Source organism: Aricia agestis, chromosome Z (assembly GCF_905147365.1).
Source record: "Aricia agestis chromosome Z, ilAriAges1.1, whole genome shotgun sequence".
NCBI lineage: Eukaryota > Metazoa > Arthropoda > Insecta > Lepidoptera > Lycaenidae > Aricia > Aricia agestis.
In genome coordinates, this window is record NC_056428.1 from 36,084,252 (window position 1) to 36,107,794 (window position 23,543).

The 23,543-nt window shown below is 36.5% G+C and overlaps 1 protein-coding gene across 6 annotated transcripts in view; it reads right to left on the reverse strand.

Annotated features, from left to right (window-relative positions):
- LOC121739342 (basement membrane-specific heparan sulfate proteoglycan core protein-like) overlaps positions 1 to 23,543 on the reverse strand; it is a 196,612-nt gene that overhangs the window by 26,445 nt on the left and 146,624 nt on the right. For 3 of the 6 annotated variants that reach the window (XM_042131739.1, XM_042131738.1, XM_042131743.1), the window contains 29 exons: positions 23,217 to 23,438; positions 22,399 to 22,521; positions 21,417 to 21,540; positions 21,075 to 21,181; positions 20,797 to 20,907; positions 17,568 to 17,792; positions 16,091 to 16,144; positions 14,571 to 14,579; positions 13,154 to 13,287; positions 12,954 to 13,047; positions 12,320 to 12,448; positions 11,872 to 12,123; positions 10,202 to 10,398; positions 9,906 to 10,030; positions 9,412 to 9,634; positions 9,088 to 9,279; positions 8,832 to 8,977; positions 8,473 to 8,641; positions 7,955 to 8,166; positions 7,506 to 7,721; positions 6,379 to 6,651; positions 5,378 to 5,492; positions 5,026 to 5,123; positions 4,492 to 4,728; positions 4,156 to 4,246; positions 3,709 to 3,824; positions 2,763 to 2,937; positions 578 to 773; positions 43 to 206 (listed from right to left, as the gene is read on the reverse strand). In XM_042131739.1, coding sequence (XP_041987673.1) covers positions 43 to 206; positions 578 to 773; positions 2,763 to 2,937; positions 3,709 to 3,824; positions 4,156 to 4,246; positions 4,492 to 4,728; positions 5,026 to 5,123; positions 5,378 to 5,492; positions 6,379 to 6,651; positions 7,506 to 7,721; positions 7,955 to 8,166; positions 8,473 to 8,641; positions 8,832 to 8,977; positions 9,088 to 9,279; positions 9,412 to 9,634; positions 9,906 to 10,030; positions 10,202 to 10,398; positions 11,872 to 12,123; positions 12,320 to 12,448; positions 12,954 to 13,047; positions 13,154 to 13,287; positions 14,571 to 14,579; positions 16,091 to 16,144; positions 17,568 to 17,792; positions 20,797 to 20,907; positions 21,075 to 21,181; positions 21,417 to 21,540; positions 22,399 to 22,521; positions 23,217 to 23,438 — 4,529 coding nt within the window. The remainder of the gene's footprint in view (positions 1 to 42; positions 207 to 577; positions 774 to 2,762; positions 2,938 to 3,708; positions 3,825 to 4,155; positions 4,247 to 4,491; positions 4,729 to 5,025; positions 5,124 to 5,377; positions 5,493 to 6,378; positions 6,652 to 7,505; positions 7,722 to 7,954; positions 8,167 to 8,472; positions 8,642 to 8,831; positions 8,978 to 9,087; positions 9,280 to 9,411; positions 9,635 to 9,905; positions 10,031 to 10,201; positions 10,399 to 11,871; positions 12,124 to 12,319; positions 12,449 to 12,953; positions 13,048 to 13,153; positions 13,288 to 14,570; positions 14,580 to 16,090; positions 16,145 to 17,567; positions 17,793 to 20,796; positions 20,908 to 21,074; positions 21,182 to 21,416; positions 21,541 to 22,398; positions 22,522 to 23,216; positions 23,439 to 23,543) is intronic. The other 3 variants (XM_042131742.1, XM_042131741.1, XM_042131740.1) reach the window with 1 other exon arrangement.

Consider the following 23,543-nt stretch of genomic DNA (forward strand, 5'->3'; position numbering starts at 1 on the left):
TTAAAAAACTATGAGTTTTGCTAAATTCCTGTCTGCACTTACCATAGCCTCTCCAGATCTTATCGGGTTAGGGTTAGACCAGTACACCGAGAGCTCGTCTCCTACAAGTACCACGTCTACATCTGGCCTCGACTCCTCGATGTCACCATTAGTTTCGAACATCTGCGTCAACGACAATGAACCACCATACGACAGCACACGATTACCTAAAACGTAACACTACTTGAAGGGTGGATTTTAATGTATCTATAATCAAAATATTTACCACCTTATTAATAAAAATATTTACACGGTAAGGGCCTGTTTCACCACTCCCTGATAAGGCTATCTACCACTTAACTTGACAGATAGAGTATGGAAACCTTTGTCTGGCACATAGGATAAGTCACACAAAGACAGTTTAGAAAGTCTGTATGCTGTATAGTTAAACATCTTTACTGAGAAGGTAGGTGTAAAAGAATAACGACTTTACTTCTCTATTACAAGGGTACAAAATACATCCCTAGTTAAGCAATTTTTGCACTTAATGTCATTATTGATGAAATTATTGAAATAACCGTCATTTTTTTTTAATTACCTGGGAATACAGGCAACGACCAATATAGTTCCTGATTAGGCGGGAATGTAAAAATGTATTTGAGTTCACTCTGAGTTGGCACAGGAACGAATTGATTGTTGATCACATTGTCAGCGTTTATGTCCATCAGGGAATAACCACCGTAGTCCTCTTCAAACATCGGTGCTGGTATGCTTATCCTATTGTAATGACTTGCCTGTAAAATAAATAAAGCAGAACACACTACTCAATAGTTCGCATTCACTCTATTGTTGCCTTGCTGGCACATTAGGTTTTTGTTTTGAAAATACGTGGGTCACACTGAAAGTGTTTAGAACTAGCCAGTTAGAAACATTACTAATGAAAACTTTTTTTAAATTACAATTTTAGAACTCTTTGGTAACATAATCTGGTATATTACATTTATTTGTCGTTTGTTTTGGTGAATTGGCGGCAAGTCTAAAACTCTTGTTACACGTGAAAATGAACTTAACGAGAGATTTTTTTATGAAATTCGTTGTGGGCTTACTCAACAACAAAGCTTTGATAGGCTGCTATTACCATTTCATAATGAAGCCCCATCTCGTGTCACTATTTACAATTGGTTTAACGAGTTTAAACGTGGACGTAGCTTAATCTCATTGATGATCCGCGTGCGGGACGTCCTTTAACAACGACTACTAAAGTTAACATTAGTGTTGTGCGACGCATGATAGAGGGAGATAAAAGAGTGACCTACCAGCAGATACGGGCAAGCCTAGGCATTGCTATGAGTTAAGTTCAAAAAATATTACATGAACATTTAGGCGTCAGGAAGCTTTGTACCAGATGCATTCCCCATACTTCAATCGACGACCAGAAACGCCTTCGCATGGACTGGTGTCGCCAAATGTTAGATAAATTCAACGGCGGTGACTCAAATGCTGTATTTGACAACCTCACAGGTGATGAAAGCTGGATATATTGCTACGAACCCGAAACCAAAAGACAATCAGCTCAAGGGGTGTTTCCTTTCGAGGTTTGGCCAACTAAGGTAAAGAAAGGAAGAAGTCAAGGCAAAAAGATGATTGCCTCATTCCTTGGTCGGAAATGTAATTTTGCGACAGTTGTGCTAGCAGATGAAAGGACAGTTACTGCAGAATGGTATGTCAATCGCTGTGTGCCTGTCGTCTTGGAAATATTTCGACAGCAGCGCCCTCGAAGCAGGACACTCCTTCACCACAACAATGCTTCAGCGCACTCCGCGAGACGGACTGTTGAATATTTGACTATGGCACGTGTTGAGATATTGAGTCATACGCCATATAGTCCTGGCCTGGCGCCCTGCGGCTTTAATTTATTCTCAAGAAATAAAGATAAAATTCGAGGTACTCGCATTACGAGCCCTGAAGATGCGATGAAAGCGTACGAAAATGCCACAGAAGAGACCCCTAAGAAAGACTGGACCCACTGCTTTTTCGGTGGTTCCATCGAATGTGACGATGTGTAGAGAGGAACGGAGATTACTTCTAAAAACAATAAGAGTATTGTCAACTTTCTACATTAAGCCGTTTTTCATTTTCTAAACATTTTCAGTGTTACCTAGGTATTATGAACATTTGAATGAACCTTTGAAAGTCTGTGTCTTTGTATGAGGTCAATTTTTGTGACAGAATTTGAAAGAGCATTTTTCTGATCGCTCCTAGACCATAAAGTTAATATACCTTGCGGAATAGAGGAACAAAGGCCTGAGCAAGAGAGATGTCACTATCAGTAACACTGCGTGGTAAAAAGAGACGTGTGATACATGACAGCATCACTCTTTTTTTGACGTCCAGTCGGCACGTGCCCCACGTTGACAATTTAATCTCATAGAAATCATGTGTACCTATACGTACACATATTTTTACACACAGATGAAACCAATTTTGGTTTCGTCTGACAGCTCGAGATTGTTGCTCTATTCCGCTAGCTATATTAACTTTATGTCCTAGACTAAAAGTGAATGACCGCTGGTGCCATGTTATTTCATTTTGACTATAGAAATACCAATAATAGCCTTTTCTGTAGTTTTAACTCAAAGAGTAGCAACAATTTAGGTAAATTACCATTGAATATAATATTATTATATTTAATGAACAGTACAAGTATGAATTACTACAAACTCTTAAAAGGTATTCGATTTTTATTCAAGGCAAAAACTAGGTTCAAAAACTAGTTTACTTACTTCATGGCAATTTCTGGTGGCTCCAGAGCAGTAGCATTCGGTGCAACCTAGTGGGTTGCTGCGTTGCAACCCAAAGGTGCCGTTTCTGCAGCGGTCGCAGTATTGACCTTCTACATTTTGTTTGCACGAGCAGTAGCCGTACTCGCAAGGCCTTGATTCACCTCGTGGATCGCAACTGGCAAAAATAAATAAGTTTACTTACATCGACAGATTGTAAAATTATTATTTAACTTATATAATATATTTGTGCAAATAGGCAGTCTGAATGTTTCGAGTGGATTGAATGATTCCGTTTTTTTTATTTCAAATGATTGGCTCACGTCATTGTTGGATGTGGAACATATTAAGTAAATATTATGTTCTAAGCGCTAGTTTGAATTAATTTACAGTAGTAATACGGCATCATTCACACTAGGCCATGATTGATAAACGTGATTGTCAACATGTCTGCGGAGCTATAGCATGCGCAATCGACATCAATCCCGTACAATCATACATTAACGCCTCTAAATGCGCCCTCTACACTCGCGGCACTCTGAGGGAGATTTCAGACGGCACACTTTTTTGTGTGATCGAGGATGCGGCGCACATACAATCTGCATGGCCGCGCCATGCCGACTGCATGTGCGCCGCAGACTCGATCACACAAAAAGTGTGCCTTCTGCGATGTACCTATTGCTGTTTCGCAGATTTTTCCCGTTCGCGTCAGCGTCGGTGTACTAGAGGCGTAAAGGCGATCGCACATTTATCAGCACGCACGCGCCGAACGCGCCGCTTTTTAGAATTCGTGGTATGAAATGATGTGAAACCTCGCGCCGCATTTCGTGTACTATGCGGTGCGTTCGGCGCGTATGGTGCTGAGAAATGTGCTTTCGTTGCACCTATTAGTCCATAATTATGGGCCAATGTTAAAAAATCGTACCAGTTTTCAGACAACATAACTTACTTGCATGTAGGTTGTGGTGGTTGATCGCGGCCAGGCACGCAGTTGTTGTATCCGTCACGTTCGTATCCTTCGGCACACTCCTCGCAGTTCGGTCCAGCGGTGTTATCGGCGCAGTCCTGCCAAACAACGGATAGAATTTATAGACGGCAGTTAAAATTTATTAAGGCACCGGTGCAACCGGTGCGTTTTTAGCAAAGCTGAGCTAAGCTGCGTTGCGAATGCTTCATTTTCCTGAGGTCGCTCAGCCCAATATTTCTATGAGATATTAAAAAATCGCCTTTTCGCAACGCAGCTTATCTTAGCTTCAATGGGAACGCAACTTTACTTTGAGTATCTACTCAATTATTATTGTGTTCACTGTTCAATTACAATTATTATTATTGGGCTGAGCGACGTCAGGAAACATATTATGATCTCATAAAAAGGAATATCTGAAGTTATTCTTACATAGCACTCTCCGGTGTCGGGATGACACATGCTCGAATGTCCGTTGCACTCGCAGCGCCCACAGTGCTTCAAGTACAGCCCACTCTCGGTCCTGTACAAACAATATTATTTTTAATGTATAATACTAAACTTACTCATACATATACTATGTAGATCTTTATGATACCTACCTCATCTATGGTAAACTGTATAGAATCAATGTTATTATACTTACTTAAAATTTTATTGAACATAATATTATATTACATCCACATGCATAATAATAAAGCGACAAAAATCGAAAAAAATATTTCATAAGAAACTAACGGAACTTGCCCTTTTATGACGAAAATGTACCTGGTATAACCGGGGGCGCAGTCTTCGCAGGATGTTCCAATGTATCCTTCTGGGCACATACACTGCTCCACATGCAGAGCCTGAGGGCCGTTGCCGTTCGGCGTGGCAGTGTCAATGCTGGCGCTGACTATAGAAGACACTTGTGGGCTCGAGGTGTAGGTCGCCTTGACCAATATCGTCTTCACATCGGCTAAAGCGAGCAAGAAATACTCGCGAGTCACCGGTTTGCCGTCGGACCTAAAATTACGAAATACATAAATTGTCAAAACATTAGAACCATCAAAAAATGATTAAGGTAATAGTCAGACCTACGTTAATTGGTTGGTTTATGATAAGGCTGAGTTAGTCGTGATCTTTTGACTGGATTTTTAATAACCCAACTATATAATTACGAAGTCTATAAAATAATGTCTGTGATATCATAACAAGGCAGTGGGGTTAAATAATATTTTATTTCAAGATTCTTCGATATTTTAATCTAGAGGTTACCTACTTCCGATTCGCATATAACAAATAAATTAAGAAGAAAATTACCGTTGCCATCCCTTCTCCAAGAATTGTACGGTTGCGTTCAGTGTGCCGTCACTCGATGGTGCGAAGTTTCCGAAATAGTGGAATGTAAGTCCGTTCAACTGTAAACAATAGATTCTATTTAGCTTATGATATTTTATGAAGGTTTTATACAACGCGTTTAACAGCTGCTGTACTAAATTAAAGTCTCCAGCGTAGGTCTCCAATCCGCCTATGAATCAAGTACTTTTAAGAATTGCTTTTGATAACATTAGACCGACCATCGTTATGGTTACTGCCACCCATGGCCATCCCTGGTCACCAGCCATACCATACCTATAAATATCTCAATCAGTAAGGTTCGGTATACACTTACGCTTATAAGCTGCACATCTGCTGCGTTATTTTTGTTGCCAGGTCCAGTTGAGGGTATATGCTTGATCTGATAGTTCAAGAAACCACCGTATGACGTTACTTTATTTCCTGAAAAGCTGTAACATAAAAAGTCATTAGTAAGTACGAACAGAACGAATGAACGATCAAACAAACGAACACTGGCATTGTTTACTTTGACTGTTCGTTTGAAGCTTATGATATTTTGATGATAATATTATAATACTTAGGGCCTGTTTGACCACTTCCTGATAAGGCTATCCACTAATTAACTTCACAGATCAAGTATAAAAACTTAGTTTTAAGAGACTTTGTTTGTCATAATCTTTTATTTCTTTTTTAAATAAGTATCCTTTTTTATGGTTGTCTGGAAGATACTGCTTAAATCAGTAAGACCGCCAATTTGCGCTCTTCCTAAAATTGTTTCTCTTTTGCATTTTGTATTTTATTATATGTGCATAGAAAGAGTTCATTGTTATTATGGTGAATCTGTCAAAAAAGTTGTGAATAGCCTATTAGGCACTTTATCAGAAAGTGGTGAAACAGGCTCTTAGTAAGCAATTTCTAGATGTAGCCCACAACTTTATTGCATCGAAGTTAGTTCAGATTATTAGTTTAGAAGGTAATCGCGTGGGAAATATACATTTTGCGGAAAAAACTAGACGTTCTTTTCCCGGTACTCGGGAAATCGATTCAGCAATTTGGGTGCGAATGGGTAACAGACAGACAGGTATACTTTCGCATTCATAATATTAGCACAACAGACAGAACGAACCAGTAGCCCGACTTCTCGCATGACATTTGACGTAGTATGTCATATCGGACAGCGCACCATGGCAATGCGTTGCTCAGCGGTTCGTAGCATGCTTACAGCGGATAGCTGCTGTACCCGAGTCGATTCGTCAGTCTATTTGAAGTCGGCCTACTTGTTAGTTCTGTCGATTGTGATATCAGTACGGATAATATCGTTTTCTCAGCACATACCTGGCAGGTAAGCTCCAGTAATAGATGGCAGGTTGTGATCTGTCTATGCCGCTCAACGCTATTTCTCCTCCATATAGCATCGGTTGCAGTTCCGTTTCTTGTGGTGCGTTATATCGTACAGTTCCGGATGATCCAACGAGACCGGTCTTGAAGAGTTTCACTTGGTCTACTATCTGCGGTACGTTGAAGTTGACCGAAGTTGTTACACGACGGTAGTTACTGGTCGTACAGTCTTCTATCACACCAGCGCAGAAGCACTGAGCGCAGCCGTGTCTGAAATAAAAGAGGGAATATCTATACTAGGTATATCTATATTTATACTAATTACTAATATTGTTATAGGTCTACCAGAATTTAATGGCAATTTTTGACAGCATATTTTCAAAAAATATCCTTGATCATTGGATAATTTTTTTAAAATAAAAAAGGATGAAAATGTTCTTTTCCTATTACCCCGGTATTGCTAGAGTCAATTTATTTTATCACTTTTTGCCATTAGATTCTGGTAGACTAATATTATAAAGTGGAAGAGTTTGTTAGTTAGTTAGTTAGTTGTTTGAACGCGCTAATCTCAGGAACTACTGGTCGGATTTGAAAAAATAAGGAGTTCTCTCAGCACCTTATGAACCACGGTATACCAGGTATACCTCGGTGCAAAATCTTACTTGTTGGTAGCATAATATGCTACCAACAAGTACTTCTCACGAAACCGAAGTCACCACACGTTTCCCTATAAATTTTAAGGAGTTCCCTCGATTACTTATGGATTCTTCATCAGATCACCACGGACCACTTTTGTGAATGTAATACCAAATTGGGATGATACCCTATATACCAAAAGAAAAAAATTGGAAATCGGTTAACAAACGGCGAAGTAATCATTGAACATAAAAAAAACGAACATAACACCTCCCCCATTTTAAAAGTCGGTTAAAATTATAGCCTATGTGTTATTCTGATGTATAAGCTATATTATTGTAAAGTTTCAATAACATCTGTTCAGTAGTTTTTGCGTGAAAGAGTAACAAACATCCAAACAAACTTTCGCCTTTATAATATTAGTAGGATAGGATAATTACTAGTGTTCCAAGCAACTTTTTGAATGCTTGTCACAATTTTTTTCTTACCTGAAGTCATTGGACAAGTAGTAGGATCCATTCTTGCACTGATCGCAGTTGCGGCCTTGTACATTGTCTTTGCAGACGCACTCATCTGGAGGTCTCACTTGAACTGTGCCGATGGGGTTGCAAGTTTCCGATGGTTTAGGTTTGCAAGAGTTGCCAGGGAAAAGAGGATTGCCATAGTAACCTGGAGCGCAGTAGCTGCAGTCTTCTCCCTCATATCTATAAATAAAAAGGTCTCTTAATAACTCTTTGACGTTCTGACATAGGGATAACCTCGATTACTATCAGTCTTATGTTGTAAGATCTATGATACATAGGCGGATGACAGATATATATATCCATCTGGCATCTGCCTAGGTATGAATGAATTTGTCTGATAGTACCTAACTAAAATAACAATAAAGATCATTTTTCAAATCGATTTCCAGCCTTTTATATTAATATCCACTTACCCAGGCATACAATCGCAGATAACACGTCCGTTTGATCCAAGAGCGCAGGTCCTTGCAAACTGGTTCTCCCGGTTTGTGAGTGGGCACGGGCAGGGTTTGCATGCGCCTCCGCTGTTGGGGTCTCCGTAAGTGCCTGGTGGGCACTCCCTCCTCGCCACACAAGTTCCCAGCCACGGTCCTGACATGACGCGTTCGTAGCCGGACGCGCATTTCTGTAAATTGAGAGTGAACAAAATGTCCAGACAATTGACTTGAAACTTTTATCTGCATTAGTAATTTTTATCAAAGCTCCATTGTCGAAGAATGAGATTAGAGGAAAGTTTGGTAAAAGATGCCATTTAAGACAAACCAAGGAGATCATAATATCAACGACTGAACTTGATTTTTTGGAAAACAGGATTTTTAATTTAGAAATTATACCCTTCATGTGAAAGTTTAGTAACTCATAATTTAATTGTACAAAGTAACCTCCATCATTTTTGTTCTTATTTTTAATAAATGTTTAAAAAATTATCTACCTGGCAGGAAAGTCCCTCGTATCCCTCCGGACAAGTACATTCCTCGACCAAGCTCGCGGCTCCAAGGCCAGCGTTTAAGTACTGACCAGACTCCATGGTGAAGTCGGTTATGTTCACACCACCATTGTTCATATCAGCACGTAACAAGATCATTTTGATGTCGTCCAACCTAAAATTGGATACAAATTATATAAAAATAATGTACCATCAGCTGTGATTGTTGTCACATTTTATTTAGAATAGCTAACAGTCTGACATATTATTACGAAAATTCTTTTCAATTCATGGGAACACAACCAGTGATACAATTAACTAAACACGAAAATAAAGAAAGATGTATTTTAAGGAGCATAACTTACGCCATCATGATGTCTTCTCTGGAAGCCGGGACTGTGCCACGAGGACTAGGTTTCTGCCAATTTCCTACTGTCAGTCTGGCCTCAACAGCAATGTCCCTAGATCTGTCTCTGGCGCGATTAACGAATGACAAGCTTTGGTATTTACCCTGAAATTTAGTTACACTATATTAGTTAATAACCAAAAAAATCTAAATGGGAGAGTAGTGCTTGAGATTGCTTTTGAAAAAAAATCAAGTAATATATGAAATTTGCTTACCACAATGATAATATCTGGTAGACCATCGTTCGAGCCATACGAAGGTTGAGGGCTGTGAGGCGTGAGACGATATTTGATGTGTCCGCCGTAAGACTTAAGTTGGTTTCCGTTGTATGTCTCAGGTAGGGTGAGGTATGGATGTACACTAACTCTATCAATATTCGACCATCCAGTGAGGGCTAATTTCGTAACCTATAAATTAATAATATAATAGTCCATATGCATTCACTTAAATAAAATAGAATAGTACTATAAAATCTCTTGCAATATAGTAAGTAGTAAGTAAATAATAATATTATGTTAGTTTCTTCAAAAAAAGCTTACCGTAGCACCGTTTCTCAAGGGCTGGTAATAAAACTGTTCCGTAATTTGTTGATTTTTGTCGACTTCCACGTCTCCCTGGTACGTTTTACTAACACCTAATAGTCTGGTGCCACCTTCTCCGAGTGGTGTCGGCATGTTATACGTGTACAGGTCTGCACTACGACATTCTGTCGATTTGCCGAAGCAGAAGCATCGTATACATTCGTTTTCAGATCTCGCTTCGCTGTTGAGAAATATGGGATGGTTAACATTAAATGATGCATTCGACAGCAGAAACAGCATCAGAAGATGCGACAAAGACAAAAGCTCTGGCCAGTGACTTGTGGAAAGAGGCTAAAATTATTATTAATCTTTTTTACTAAAATTATCATTTTTTTAAATTCCGGTGCCACTAGACGGTGTTTCATGTAGCTTCGGTCTGCTCCGTAGCAACAAATGAAATATCGAAAACCATCATTCATGATAATAATGTAAGGTAGAAATTTTTAGATTACCTGTTGAAATAGCCGGATGGACAAGTACGTTCCTCGGGCTTAACGAAGACAATACTGTCGGGATTGGCGAATGCAGTACTCTTTTTATTGATAGCTTCACAAGAATATGCACCGCTGTCTTCGAACTAAAACAAAAAGTTAAATTAAGTACCGATAAATTATGCTTCATAGTGTTTCTAAGGAATATGAGTAAAAAATACACTTTTTTCTACATAGTTAATGACAAAATTTGATAAATGCTAAAGGCAAGCAAGTGATTTTCATTTAAATCAAATAATCATTTTAATAACACATACTTGCATATTGGGACAGTACAATTTTCCGATTCCATTTTCACTGGTTGACCTGCATTTTGGCGGTACATGACCCCAGTTCAAACGCCAAGAAATTAGTGGCGTGGGTACTCCTGTGGCCTCACACTCTAATGTCAGATTGTCGCCTGGTATCAGTCTTACGTTGGACGGCGATGGAGGTCTGATGACGACTACTGGGCCTAAAAAGTAAAAAAGTGGTGTTTATCGGACTTATTGCACTTGTTCAAGTTGGGGTGTAAGTTATTGATTAAATATTACGTATTTAATTTTGCTCTCGCTTCAAACTTGAAGGCAACACAACAAAAATTAGTCCAATCTGTATTATAGGACGACTTTTATTTTTGTTGTAACCAAAACAATTGCTTAAAAATCTCAACCCTTTTTAAGCTATTCATCAGTATGCTACTTTTTTTTAAAACGGGCTTTGGCCCACCACACATTCCCACCACTGTATCTCCTGTGTCGCCAGGATTGACAGCGGTATCCAACCACGAAAACCCTTTGATATGATCTCAGGGAGCCCGAGGGACATGCTAAAGCTGTCTTGGGACCCGCAACGAAATTAATCAGAAGAAAATAGGAGGAGTAGGAAGAATTCCAGATTCCCTCCCCATATAAAGCGGGAGACAGCACAAGGTTGCAGTGACCGAAAGTCAAAGAACTGGAAGGGGGAAGCACCACGGGAATAAACGTTAATAATAATAGTGACTACTACGCTAGAGCTAAATTAATTTATTGTGTTAGACTGTTGCCAGTAGTAATTGTGACAAAAACGCTTGAAGGCACGGAAGTTCCTAGCGCTGTCCACGAGATCACCGTAGTATGCGACACCAGATGTACAGAGTAGGTTGTTTAGCATTGTAGTTCTTTCGTCCTGCCAGAGACTGCACTCCCAGAGAACATGATGAGCTGTTTGTTCAAACATGTTGCCTTCGGTCGAGCACTCGCACATGGGTGATGCTACTAGATTAAATCCGTAGAGTTTGGCCTTAAAATTTCCATGACCGGTCAGGAATTGAGAAACGCAGTGATCAATATCCATCCAATGTTTGGATAGCCGTTCACGAATATTAGGGAAAAAATTATAAAGATGTCGCCCTTTGGTGGAACAGTCCCATCGCGTCTGCCATTCGGAGATTAGGCTTTGCAAAGAGTTTTCTAAAGGTTCAAACAATCTGGCTATTTTAATTTTATCCCGAGCGCTTAAAAAAACGGGTTGTCAATGTTTTTATTATGATAGTACATTGTCGCACGACGCTGAATCTCAAGGTCAACGGGTAAAACTCCGGCTAGCACGGGCAAGGCTTCGGTGCTTGTGGTTCTGTAAGCTTTGCACAAGAATATAAGAGCAAGACGTTGGCTTTGTAGCAACTTGCGACGAGCCGCGCCGATAGTTGCTCTGTCGGCCCACACGGGGGCCCCGTAGCAAATGCTGCCAAGGTAAGTAGCAGTGTAAATTAATTTTAAGGTTTTGAATGAGAGGCCCCATGTCGACGTAGATATTTTGGTAAAGGAGTAAAAGTTGCGTTTCGCTTTCTCACCGGTTTGAATTATATGTTCTAAAAATGTAAATTTATTTTCTAAGTAAAAACCAAGATAACAGAGTGACTGTTATCTTGGTTCAGAGTGACTGTTATCAGTATGCTACTTACTGCAACCAACTTCGTCGGATCTGTCGATGCAGTCAAATTGACCATCGCAATGGAAACTTCTTGGGATGCACTGGTCCCTGCTACGGCAAGAAAATTCGGTAATCTTGCATCTCTGGCTGGGATCACTTGAGAGGCAGTTTGCCTCATCTGAATTATCCTCACAATCGTTGTCTCCGTCGCACACCCAAGTAGACACCACGCATTTGCCGTTGTTACATTTGAACTGATTCGGTTCACATTTTCCGTTGGAATCTGAAAATTTTTCAGATTAAGTAATGGCAATACCGTAAACATTTCTTAGTTCCGATAAAATAATAAGTGCATTTCCAGCATCTATCGGAATTTTTGCTTATACATTGGTCCTGAGCTGCCATAGGTTTATCACTGCTATACAAAAAAGATGATAACGAATCAGTAAGGACATAATTATTATAAATGCTTGACTTACGGCATGATTCTTCGTCGGACCCATCAGAGCAGTCGGCTCGACCGTCACACACCGCTGTTTTCGAAATACACTGTCCGTTCCAGCAAGTGGCTTGGTACGATAAGCAGGACGGGTAGTGTGGTGTAACCGCTGAAATAAAACGTTTATCTTTATCTACTTCTTTAAAACTAGTACATTTTAGACTTTTTGATGAATCAGACGCAAAAGTTATTTTATTGTTGGTGCAGGACTCTTATTGACTTCTCGAGGGAGAAGAGCATTCTCTTTTACTTCCGTAACTCTCTGGTTTCAGGTAGGATAAGGCGCAGGACCGAAGATGGTGCATGCGTTCAAGGGTTTCCCGTAACCCTTGGACGCATGCATCATTTTTCTTGTCAGATATTTCAGAAATATAATCTGACAAGAAAGCGTACGAAATTTATCAGAAATATAATATAGTAGAAATTATTTCTAATAACAATTCCAAGAAAGCAGGGGACGATTTCAATGATGAAAAAGTAAAAGAACTTAAATATAATCAACAAAAATTAATTTCTGTTGCTTAACTAATTTATCTCATTGTATAATTTCCAATAATGCTGTGTTGCTTGTTATATACCTATCTAAAGATATCTGTTTGAAATTAGATACTTACGCGCACTTTCTACTATCAAAGTCGCTCGCACCTCTGATCCCGGTTGTCCCAAATACGATGTAGCTTGGCAAATGTAGACCCCACTATCGGCAGTCTAAAACCAGTAGTTTTGTTGTTACTAATCATTCAATTGATGAATTGGCTATAAAAATTCAATCGAATTGATAAAAACGTCATGTCTACCTAATCATCGTACTTACGGTAACTTTGAACATTTCAAGTCTTCCTCTGTTGTCGATGGAACCGGGTTTCAATGGTCTACCGTCTTCCCTTACCCATCGCACCGGGGCACGAAGGTTACCCGTATCACGACAAGAGAATTCTACGTCACCGCCTGTAATATGATTTGAGTTTAAAACTTACTCTTTACCCAATTTTGTTCCCGAGCTCGATGCACCCAAGCTGAAATCCCTTGTAAATGCTTATGAAATATTATGATGGTTTAGCTAATATTAATATAAATTATAATTATTTTTTTATCGTGTGACTGCTGTTTGCGAAATACTATGTTTTAAAATAAGCTTCACTCATTTAGGTAATAAAACTCGTTTATTAACGAAGCTAGAATTGAGATATCATTGTTTCTATTAAATTTTAATTTATTTAGGTAGTCAAATGAGTTAATTAGCTTTCAAAAATCAGTTTTAAAACCAAAACTATCATTAATAGGTAAGTAAATAAAATGTAATGAACGTGAAACTACAATTAATATACCTACTTGTATACGAGTAAATTGTTAAAAATTACCTTTTATATGATACAATATAATAAATTTCCCATTTTTTTATTTTTGTGTACTTAAACATGTACGAAACAACATACTATAATAAGGTGTATAGGTATGTTCATGCACGTTATAATATATATTATCTATGTTCACAATGAAAAGTTTAGATATTATAATGTTTATGTTGATATTATAATAATATACCTAGAAAGCCTTAGTACCTACTTATTAGGTATTTAGAATTTCAGTGTGCGATTTTTTTAAGTGAAAACCCGTGTAGATGGACTGCTGTAACCAGTAAAACTAACTTTAGGTATTTACATTAATTTTGAACATGCAAAAATGATGCCGTTTTTTTAATATAATATTAAGTACTTATATATACTTACTCACTTTTTATTAACTAAGAGTAAAGAATCGAAAATTTACATTTCAATAACAATAATTTGTAATCTAATCGTTCCAATATTATAAGTAAATTGCTAATAATATACGCTACAGGCTTTATATAATTATTTATATTTTATCTGCTGTTTCATTTTTCGTCCCAATATTTTTTATACTTACTTACTAACGATGTGAGAATAAAATATTAGGACTTTTGAAGATAATCATAAATCTGTTTTTCCCCTCTTTCTATGCATGCAATCCCTTAATGAATATTTCTAAGTATTACAAAAATACTTAAAAAATTGTCCCGAGTGTTAGAGAGAATACTTATTAATGTCAAGTATAATATTATTATATTATGAAGTTATTAAAAACTACAAGTTATCTAATGTGTTGATGAGGTAGATAAAATAACGCCATATTATAATATTAAATTTGCGTTATTAGAACCCATTAAATGATTATTTTTTATGCACCCAGTAACTGGTACACTGACTCACCAACAACGGCTGTACCGCCACCATGGAAGAAACACACAAAAATTTAGTTCAGTACAAAAATATATAATGCAATTTTTTTGTTATACTTAAATAAAAATATATTTACAGTATTTCACCTGCTTTTTACCTGTCCACCACCGGTGCAACCGATATAAACCGTGTGCTTTACCATTAATAACATAAATATTAATTAAATACACTAACTTAATTAAATAAAGGTTATTATATATTAATTAAAATTGAAAATTTAGAGTATATTTTACAAAAATAATGTCACTAAGAAATGAAATGACTATGAATAATAAACTACTTATTTATTATTCGTAGACCATTTTCTTCAACACTTTTTACCCCGATTAGAACAATATATCGTTTACAAATGTTACGGAAAATTCAGGCACAAGATGGCAATGTATTTTAATAATGCAACGTACCTATGCTCAAAAGTAATGATTATTTTTATAATAATAAAATTAACAATTTTTTCGACACAGCGCTGTTAAGGTCACATACGATTTCAAATTATTTTGTGGATTACCATACATTGGGTTTGGATTACTTAGTTACCCACTAATTACTAGATTCCTTTTAAAAAAATTGCTGTGATTCGCCACATAAACGTCAGGACAATTTTCTAGTCTAGGAGCTATGTGAAAAATACTCCGCCGACGACTCATTGCATTAATGATTAACTTAGTCATGTCCGAGGTTTCTAAAACACTGTGCATCGTGTAAAATACGATAATATCATCATTAGTGTAAGTACTCACATACGGTTTTGCTCGATCGAGCAATCATGTAGAGTAAAAACCACGGCTCGGGCTTTCGTACACACATTCAGCATTGCTCGATAGTTTTACTCCTGTTCGAAGGAAATTAGCTACGTATATTAAAAACTAGTTTCAAAAAAAATGTTAAGCCGGCTCGATGCGAGCCTTCGAGCTGTGAGTTTTGCGGTCCACACGGTGGTTTTTGCTCGATTTCGAGTAAAACTATCGAGCAAAACCGTATGTGAGCACTTAGCAGACTAGAAACATCTGACACTTTATTAGCAATCAAATCAAATCAAATTTTGAAAAAAAAAATATCCACAGCCGAACATATAACTTCCTCGTTTTTTAGAAGTCGGTTAAAAAATCAAAGAATAGTATTTGTTTCTTCTATCTTTCGTATAAATATTTTCGTACTTAAACTTTCTTACTATTTTACAAAATCTAGCTAACACCCAATGCCCAAATTCTCCTTAACAGCTACGTTTGTAAATTGTTTCTCAAATAACTTTAACCTCTTTGTTTGTGATTAGTAACAATAGGTCTCACTTTGAAACACTTATTAACCAAGAAGGTTTCTATCTTTTAACCTCTAATTTCTTATGTCGATCTCACCTGGTTCCATCCCCTTGTATGTGATAAAAATATACAATTTTATCATGTTCTATTAGTACAAATTCTACATTATTATAATTCTGTATTTTTTTCTCATTACGTTCTTCAAATTTGTAACAAAATATTGAAACTTACCGTATATCATGGATTGATTTTCTGGGTGTGTCATAAGCTTGAGTGATCTGTCTTCTAAAACAAAAAAGTTAGAGCCAAATTAATAATCTCAAAAGTATAAGTTGGCTGCTTCCAATCGGCCAGTTGCTCCATAATGGAACATTGTCCAACGTCTAGAGGTGCTTTTAATAGGCGGGTTGATGAAGGAACCATTTATCAGAATTTCAATTTTTATTGTACAGAGTTTATAAGTACTGCAAACACCTGGTTGTACACAAGAACACTTTAGCTTTATCAAGCCTCGAACTGTTAAAGGCATCCCAACGACCAATGCTCACATTAATTATTTTGTAATGGTCAGTCTATATCTTACCAAACTTATAAACAGCGTGTTCCTTTAAAATCTTGTCGGAGATATATACAGGATTACCTCGTAATTCGAACTAGATCCTTTACAGGGCTATATTTTACATTATTTCTGACTGATTTGACTATGAAACACCATATCCTAAATCCAATGGTTTTCAAGATAATCTAATTTTAAGTATGTAAGTATCATAAAAAGTCCGTTATTAGGATTCCGTAGTCAACAAGGAACCCTTATAGTTTCGGTCTGTCCGTCCGTCTGTCTGTGTAAATTCGCCATGAATTACATTTATTAATGGTGCCGAAAAAATGGTATAATATAAAATCTTAAGAAAATATATATTTTTATGGGACCTCCCCTGCACATCAAGCGGGGATGCGGGGGGGGACCGATTTTAAAAATTATTTTGTTGTTGCTTAAGATTTGGTCCATTTTGTTGACGCGGACGAAGTCGCGGATAACAGCTAGTATAATATATAACTTATACATATACATAATATTATTATACTTATACATACGTTTTATGTCTACTTTAATAATTAACTAGCTATTTGACCGAGCTTTGCTCAGTATTCGATAAAACACGAATAAAATAACATTTTCTAAAAATGATTCCTAGCTAGGTCGATTTATTGCCCCCGAAACCCCCATATACTAAATTTCATGAGAATCGTTGGAGTCGATTCCGAGATTGCAATTATATATATAACTTGGCCGATTATCTTGGTTGATTGTTGTTGAAATTGTCAATACTTTAAACGGGGAGCCAAAAGAAGAAGATAATTAAGCTTAAGGTCGAATTTTGACCATTGGGCGATCTCTATTTTTTTTAAATTAAATTGGATAGGGCAATTTATCTACTAAAATAAAAGTTATAAACAACATACCAGAGGCTCAGATTACAAAAAAGAGATATTATAACAAAAGACTAAAACGGACTTTTATGAAAAATACTTAAAAATAGATTATCTTGAAAACTATTGGATTTAGGATAGGATGTTTCATTGTCAAATCAGTCAGAAATGATCTAAACTTTAGCCCCATAAGGGATCTAGGTCGACTTACGAGGTAACCCTGTATATATAAATTAAATATGAGTATTCACTTATAAATTATGACTAGTTCTCTCACCTGGTAGAGGAATATCTGGTCGAGGAATAAATACTGGTGGGACTGTAACTTCTTGCCTTCGGGTGGTGGTGGGGCCGGGTGTGTATAGTGGGATATACGGTGGAGGTGTGGTGAAGGGGCAGTCGATTTCATCAGAGTAATCTCTGCAGTCTGGTTTACCATCGCAATATTGGTTCTCCCGGATACATTCACCAGAAGTACATTGCCAGTCGCCGGGATCGCACGCTGAAATTTTAAAGTATTTTTGTAGAATAACATAAAAAATATCATGATTTGAAAAACAAGGACGGAGCGGTATAGAGCTTGACAGACAGGTACCGCATGAAAGATACGAATGGAAATCTAAATATTTTGAAATTGTATATTCATTCTATTTTATTTGAATATTTCGGAGCAATAAGGCGAAAAAGCTTTCGTGATTCAACATAAGGGCATTGCATTGAGTCTGAATATACAGCTGATACTATTAAACGCGGTACGACAGTTAGAAATGGCCTATCTTTGTATCTTACATTCACACACAAAAATGACGCTATCAAACTTCTACCTCTACCTACTGCATTCTTAATATTATTATGGAAACGGGAAAGCTAAATATCATAATAATATTATACTAGAGAATGAGACAAGTCATTGATCCTACATTGACCGATATTCTACGTGTTCAGTGATCACTAATTAGTTTATATCATATAATATTATATTATATGTAGTTGACGTTGCCATGTCATATAAATTATCATTATATAAGGTAATCGAGACAGTAGCGGTCATTGACTTCCTCTCAAAAAACTTGTCATTTTCTATATTAAACCGCGTCTAACAATGAAGCTGATGTTCCTAGTCTAAGGGCAATATCGTATTTTGCGTACTCAATGTGAACCGAATATATCACTTCAAACTCATAAAAAGTTGGAGATTATCATTCTAAGAGTTACCAAGAGGTTTTCCGTTAAGTCTGTAATAATCTGTGTCTTTATAAGAGGTCCATTTTATTCTTAAGTATTCTTAATACAGTGCGAGCATTTTTTATTTAGAGCCTAGACTAAAAAGGTCGCTAGATATGTCCACATTGTGCACTTTCATCTTCAATTTTCGAAAAAGGCACAGTGAGGACAAAGCTAATGACCGCTACCGCCATGTTTCGCCGAGTACAGCCTATATAGTCTACCTAAGTCTCAACTTTTTTCGTATTTTTTTTATGATTACTACGTGCTAATACTGCAAAAGATAAAATAATTAACTAAAAAAAATCACAATTAAAGGTATTATCAGGATATTATTTAATATTATTGCGTCTTTGCTAAATACATATTTTTTCATCACCGTTAATGTGCATTAACAGGTCTAAGTAATCCACATTCTCCTAAACACATTTCCGTTAATGTGCGTAAACCAGTTAGACTGCAGATTAACAAGGTATTCTGCAGATTACCTGGGTGATCAAAACAACAACAATCTTAGGTTGACAAGACGTTTAGGTCAAAGTTTTTAGGACTTTTACGAAGGAAGAGAATGCAAACTAACTAGGTAAATTGCAAATATAAGCTTTTTTCATTTAAATTTCACACTTTAACGGATGGTATTAGGGGATCTGCATATTACCTGGTAATGTGCACGTTAAGAGGATACACCAAGGGCTAGAGAAATGAAAAAAAAAAGTACTTGTTATATCTATTGCTGTATCCCTTACCTAAAGCAGAGCGCGATAGAGACAACTGCAGAAAATCAACGATTCGTTGTCCCCTTATTTCTTCTCCAAAACTTAACCGATTTCGGTACTTTTTTCATTTAAAATTAAAGCAAGTTTTGAGCTGTGTTCCTATGTTTTATTTTTTTTTTGTATTTATCTAGCCAAATTTATTTTCTGGATGTTTGAACACAGCGGAAAATCTGGCCATATTTTGGGTTTTTGAAAGTTCATATCTTTTTTTAATTATTAAATTATGAAAAAAAATAAAACATAGGGACATGCTAATAGTGGCCATATATTTTCAGAAAAAAAATTATAACTGCCGGCATTATCCAGGAAGGAAACAGGGGACAACATTTGTATGGAAAAACGGCTTCAGTGTATCCTCTTAACGTATTTTGCATTCTAATTCTTTTTCTATTTGTTACCGATACATCTATCCAAAGGATAATTTGATACATGCAAGGCAACTACTTCTATTAAAGTTTTAAAACACTCTACGTGCATACTAGGGTAACTATGAAAGAAATGTCTAAGGAAATATTTATGCAATTGAAACTACCTATTACATTTTAGAAAAAAATCACGTTCTAGGTATAGGGCAGATAAAAATCTTTCTTGCGGGTCGCTCACGGCACCCAACTAGAGTTTAATACTTGTATTATGGAAATAAATAAAAAAATTAGAAGTTTGGACTTACAGGAATAAATAAAATATATTATAATATTATACCTATGTTGCTTTACGATTAGTTTTATATAAAAGTATAATAAGGAAAAGGGGATAAGGCGCTATATCGCAATGAGGATGATGAAATTAAATTAATTAGTTTCAATTGTAGTTTAGACAACTTATTTTTATCTTTACAAAGGATAATAAATGTGTAAAGGTAGAAAAGAAAGAGAGGGCACCGTGCACTATCCGCAGGTAAAACGCGCATTCAAAAATGGGTAAAGTCACATCGATACCGGAATTATGACAGTTCTGCTCGTCTGAGAAGTCCGAACAATCATAAATATTGTCGCATCGCCTCAAAAACGGTATGCAGCGGCCGTCGTAACATGTAAACTCTGAGTCAGCACAAGGCGGCATCTCTACCGGCGACCGGGAGGACCTCGTCATCAATACTGCACATCACCACTTCTTTAATATCCACGTCATATTATGTCAAAACTACAGCAGTATTTTGAATTTAGACTTGCTCGTAGCGAGTACAACTTGTAGTAAAATGACTTTTAGGTATGACATCATTATTGTCTGCTTATATTGTTCTTTCTTGCCTTCTTGCAATAATGCTATCTTATTTGATTTTGTTTTTGTGTCACAAGTAAAGTGAAATAAAAAGTGCAGTGCTGATAGTTGTGCATAATATAAAAGTGCAAGTAGGCGGTATATTGCATTGTAAAAGTGATTGTGCCGTTTTAGCCTTTGCATTAAGCATATCATTTGCGAGTGCCTCAAGATTTTGTTAGTTGCCTGAAAAAGTTGGGTGTATATTTATTGACTAGGGTCTAGGGCATAGTAATGGATACTTACGGCAGTTATCTTCGTCGGAGTTGTCAACGCAGTCACTGTGTTTGTCGCAGTGGAACTGAATATCGATGCAGGCGCCGCTTGCACATTGGAACTGATTTTCATTGCAACCGTCTGAAAAAAGGATTAAGTAATTTTCTTAGGATAAACAAATCCTTTTTCATCATCACTTCAAGCTGAAATTTCATTAACAGCTGTTTCAGGAAACCAGCCAGAAAATATAAAAAAAAAGTCTGTTGATTCAGATTTATTTTTATTTTTGATACACAAGAAAAACTTACACGACGGTGTAGTTGTGTTTCCGCAGTCTCGTTCATCGCTGCCGTCACGACAATCGTCGAGATTATTGCAGACAAGGTTCGCGTTTATGCATTCACCATCGTCACATCTATAAAAACAATTTTTACACAATTTTTTAATACTTAACTACTTTTTTAAACTTATTAAACAATAAACGCAGATAACAATTTAACGCAACGAGATTCAAAGTCGCAGGCTGCGCTATATATTTAACATGTTAATAAATGTAGAAGAAAATACTAATTTGCCCAGCAATTCGCAGTAAATATAAGTACACAATAATGTCGCCTTTGTAAAAACTGTAGCATGATACAACAGTTTACCTAAAATCGTGGATCCCATCGCAGTATGAACAGTCCTGCTCGTCGCTACCGTCTGAGCAGTCGTTGGTTCCGTCACAAATTTTACTGTCGTCTAGACACTGTCCATCACACGAGACGTTGCAATCTAAAAAAGAAATACATTTAGATTGTAAGACACTTATCAATTATTGAAAAAAACACACAAAAAAATTTAATGAAAATTGCGTTGTTATAGTAATTGCACAGCTAAATTCTTACGGTGTGTATAATATCAATAACGTAATTCGCAAAAGCATGTTCAGCAATAAATTCGCAATTAATTAATTTATTCTAATATCCTTAATTAACACACAAAACACATTCTTAATCATAATCACAAATCATAAAGTATGTATAATTCATAAAAAAAACATTTAAATATTGGACGAAAACTATATTTGAACACGTCTTAATTTCATGAAAGTCAATGGGATGAAAGTAGAATAATTACCATGATATGCAGCTAACAGCTTAGTTCTAAATTTAAGCACTGAATTAATACATTGATCTCCATCTATCAACTTGAATCGATTGACAGAAATAGAACCTCGACAAGCATAGACACTGCTTTATCTAACAATCGAGTTAATGAAAAACGGATTTAGGCTTGACCCAGCTCAGGGTAAATTTTGCATTCGTCTACATCGTATATTTACTGTTTTAGGTGATACCTTTTTGTTCATCCTCAAAACAGTTTCATGGTGACAAAAGTGTCAATTTAGACGGAAATGTGGAGAAAGTTAAAACAGTACAATATTGAATTTTCGATTTACTTAAGTACTACAGGGAATTTAGCATGACCTTACAGGAGCTGAAATTTGTTCATTTTCACATATAGAGAAGAATATATTTTTGTGGCAAAACACTTCTTAGAAGGCAGCAAGTTAAGTCGTGACTAGACAAGATTTTTCTAGAAGGCTTACAATATGTATTAAAATAAAACGAACACTTAAGAATTTTTTACCACTATCACAGTCTCGCTCGTCCTCTCCATCGTCGCACTCTCGATAGCCATTACATCTGACACCACATCTGGTGGTGGATATTGGGTCGCAAGTGAACTCATCGGCTCTGCAGCTGTCGATAGCTGAAATAAGTTTAAAAAGATCAGTAATTTAAATTAAAAGTTTTACTTACATGAAGAAGAAAAACTCACGCCCATACTCAGAGATACTTGGCCAATACTAAGGGAATTACTTAAGTATTTTCTATATAAACAAAAAACTCTAGATTACATAGTGAAACAAAAATATCGATTAAGTACATTATTCTTATAATCCAAGATGAGTAGATCAAAAGAAATATATATTTTTATTTGTAGGCACCAAATTTGAGGCAACCGAGAAGTAGAGTATACATACTGATAATGAAGCACAGGCAGTAAAATTTGTAAAAAAATTGATAAAAAGGACCAATAAAAGTAATAAATAAGAATATTACTTATTGATAAAAAAAATTATTATCTCAAGTATTTTTCTCTGAACAACAGTAACGAATATGTTGAGTTTTAGTTATTCGTAGCAGAAAGTTATGTAAACAAAAAATAAACAAACTAATATTATGTATAATAATAATTAAAGTATTTTTTAATTTGTCAGTCATCATCATCAGTAGCTGAAGCTCTAGCATGCTATTCATCATGCAGTATATATATAAAATAATCTATAATATTAAGATATTATGTTACAAATTTGTTACATGCGGAAGATGTGTTCTAAATACATCCCCAAATGTGTCTGATAGAGGTTATTCACACACCATCTCGGGTACCGCACTACTTACCGCAGTTCAACTCGTCTTCACCCAAAAGACAATCTTTTTGACCGTCACAACGCTTGGCTAAATTTACACATGACCCATCGCGACATTTGAACTCATCCCTTTTGCAAGGGCAGTCCTTTTCGTCGGAATGATCAACGCATTCCACAGTTCCATTGCACCGTGATTCAGCTTGTACACAGTGTCCACTCGAACATTTATATTGATAAGCCATGCATACAGTGCCTGCCATAATATAATGCATATACCATAACCAATAATATAAGTGGCCATTACGTGATTCCAACAGCAACTATGCTAGAATCTAATTAAAGCTTTTATTAGTACTTA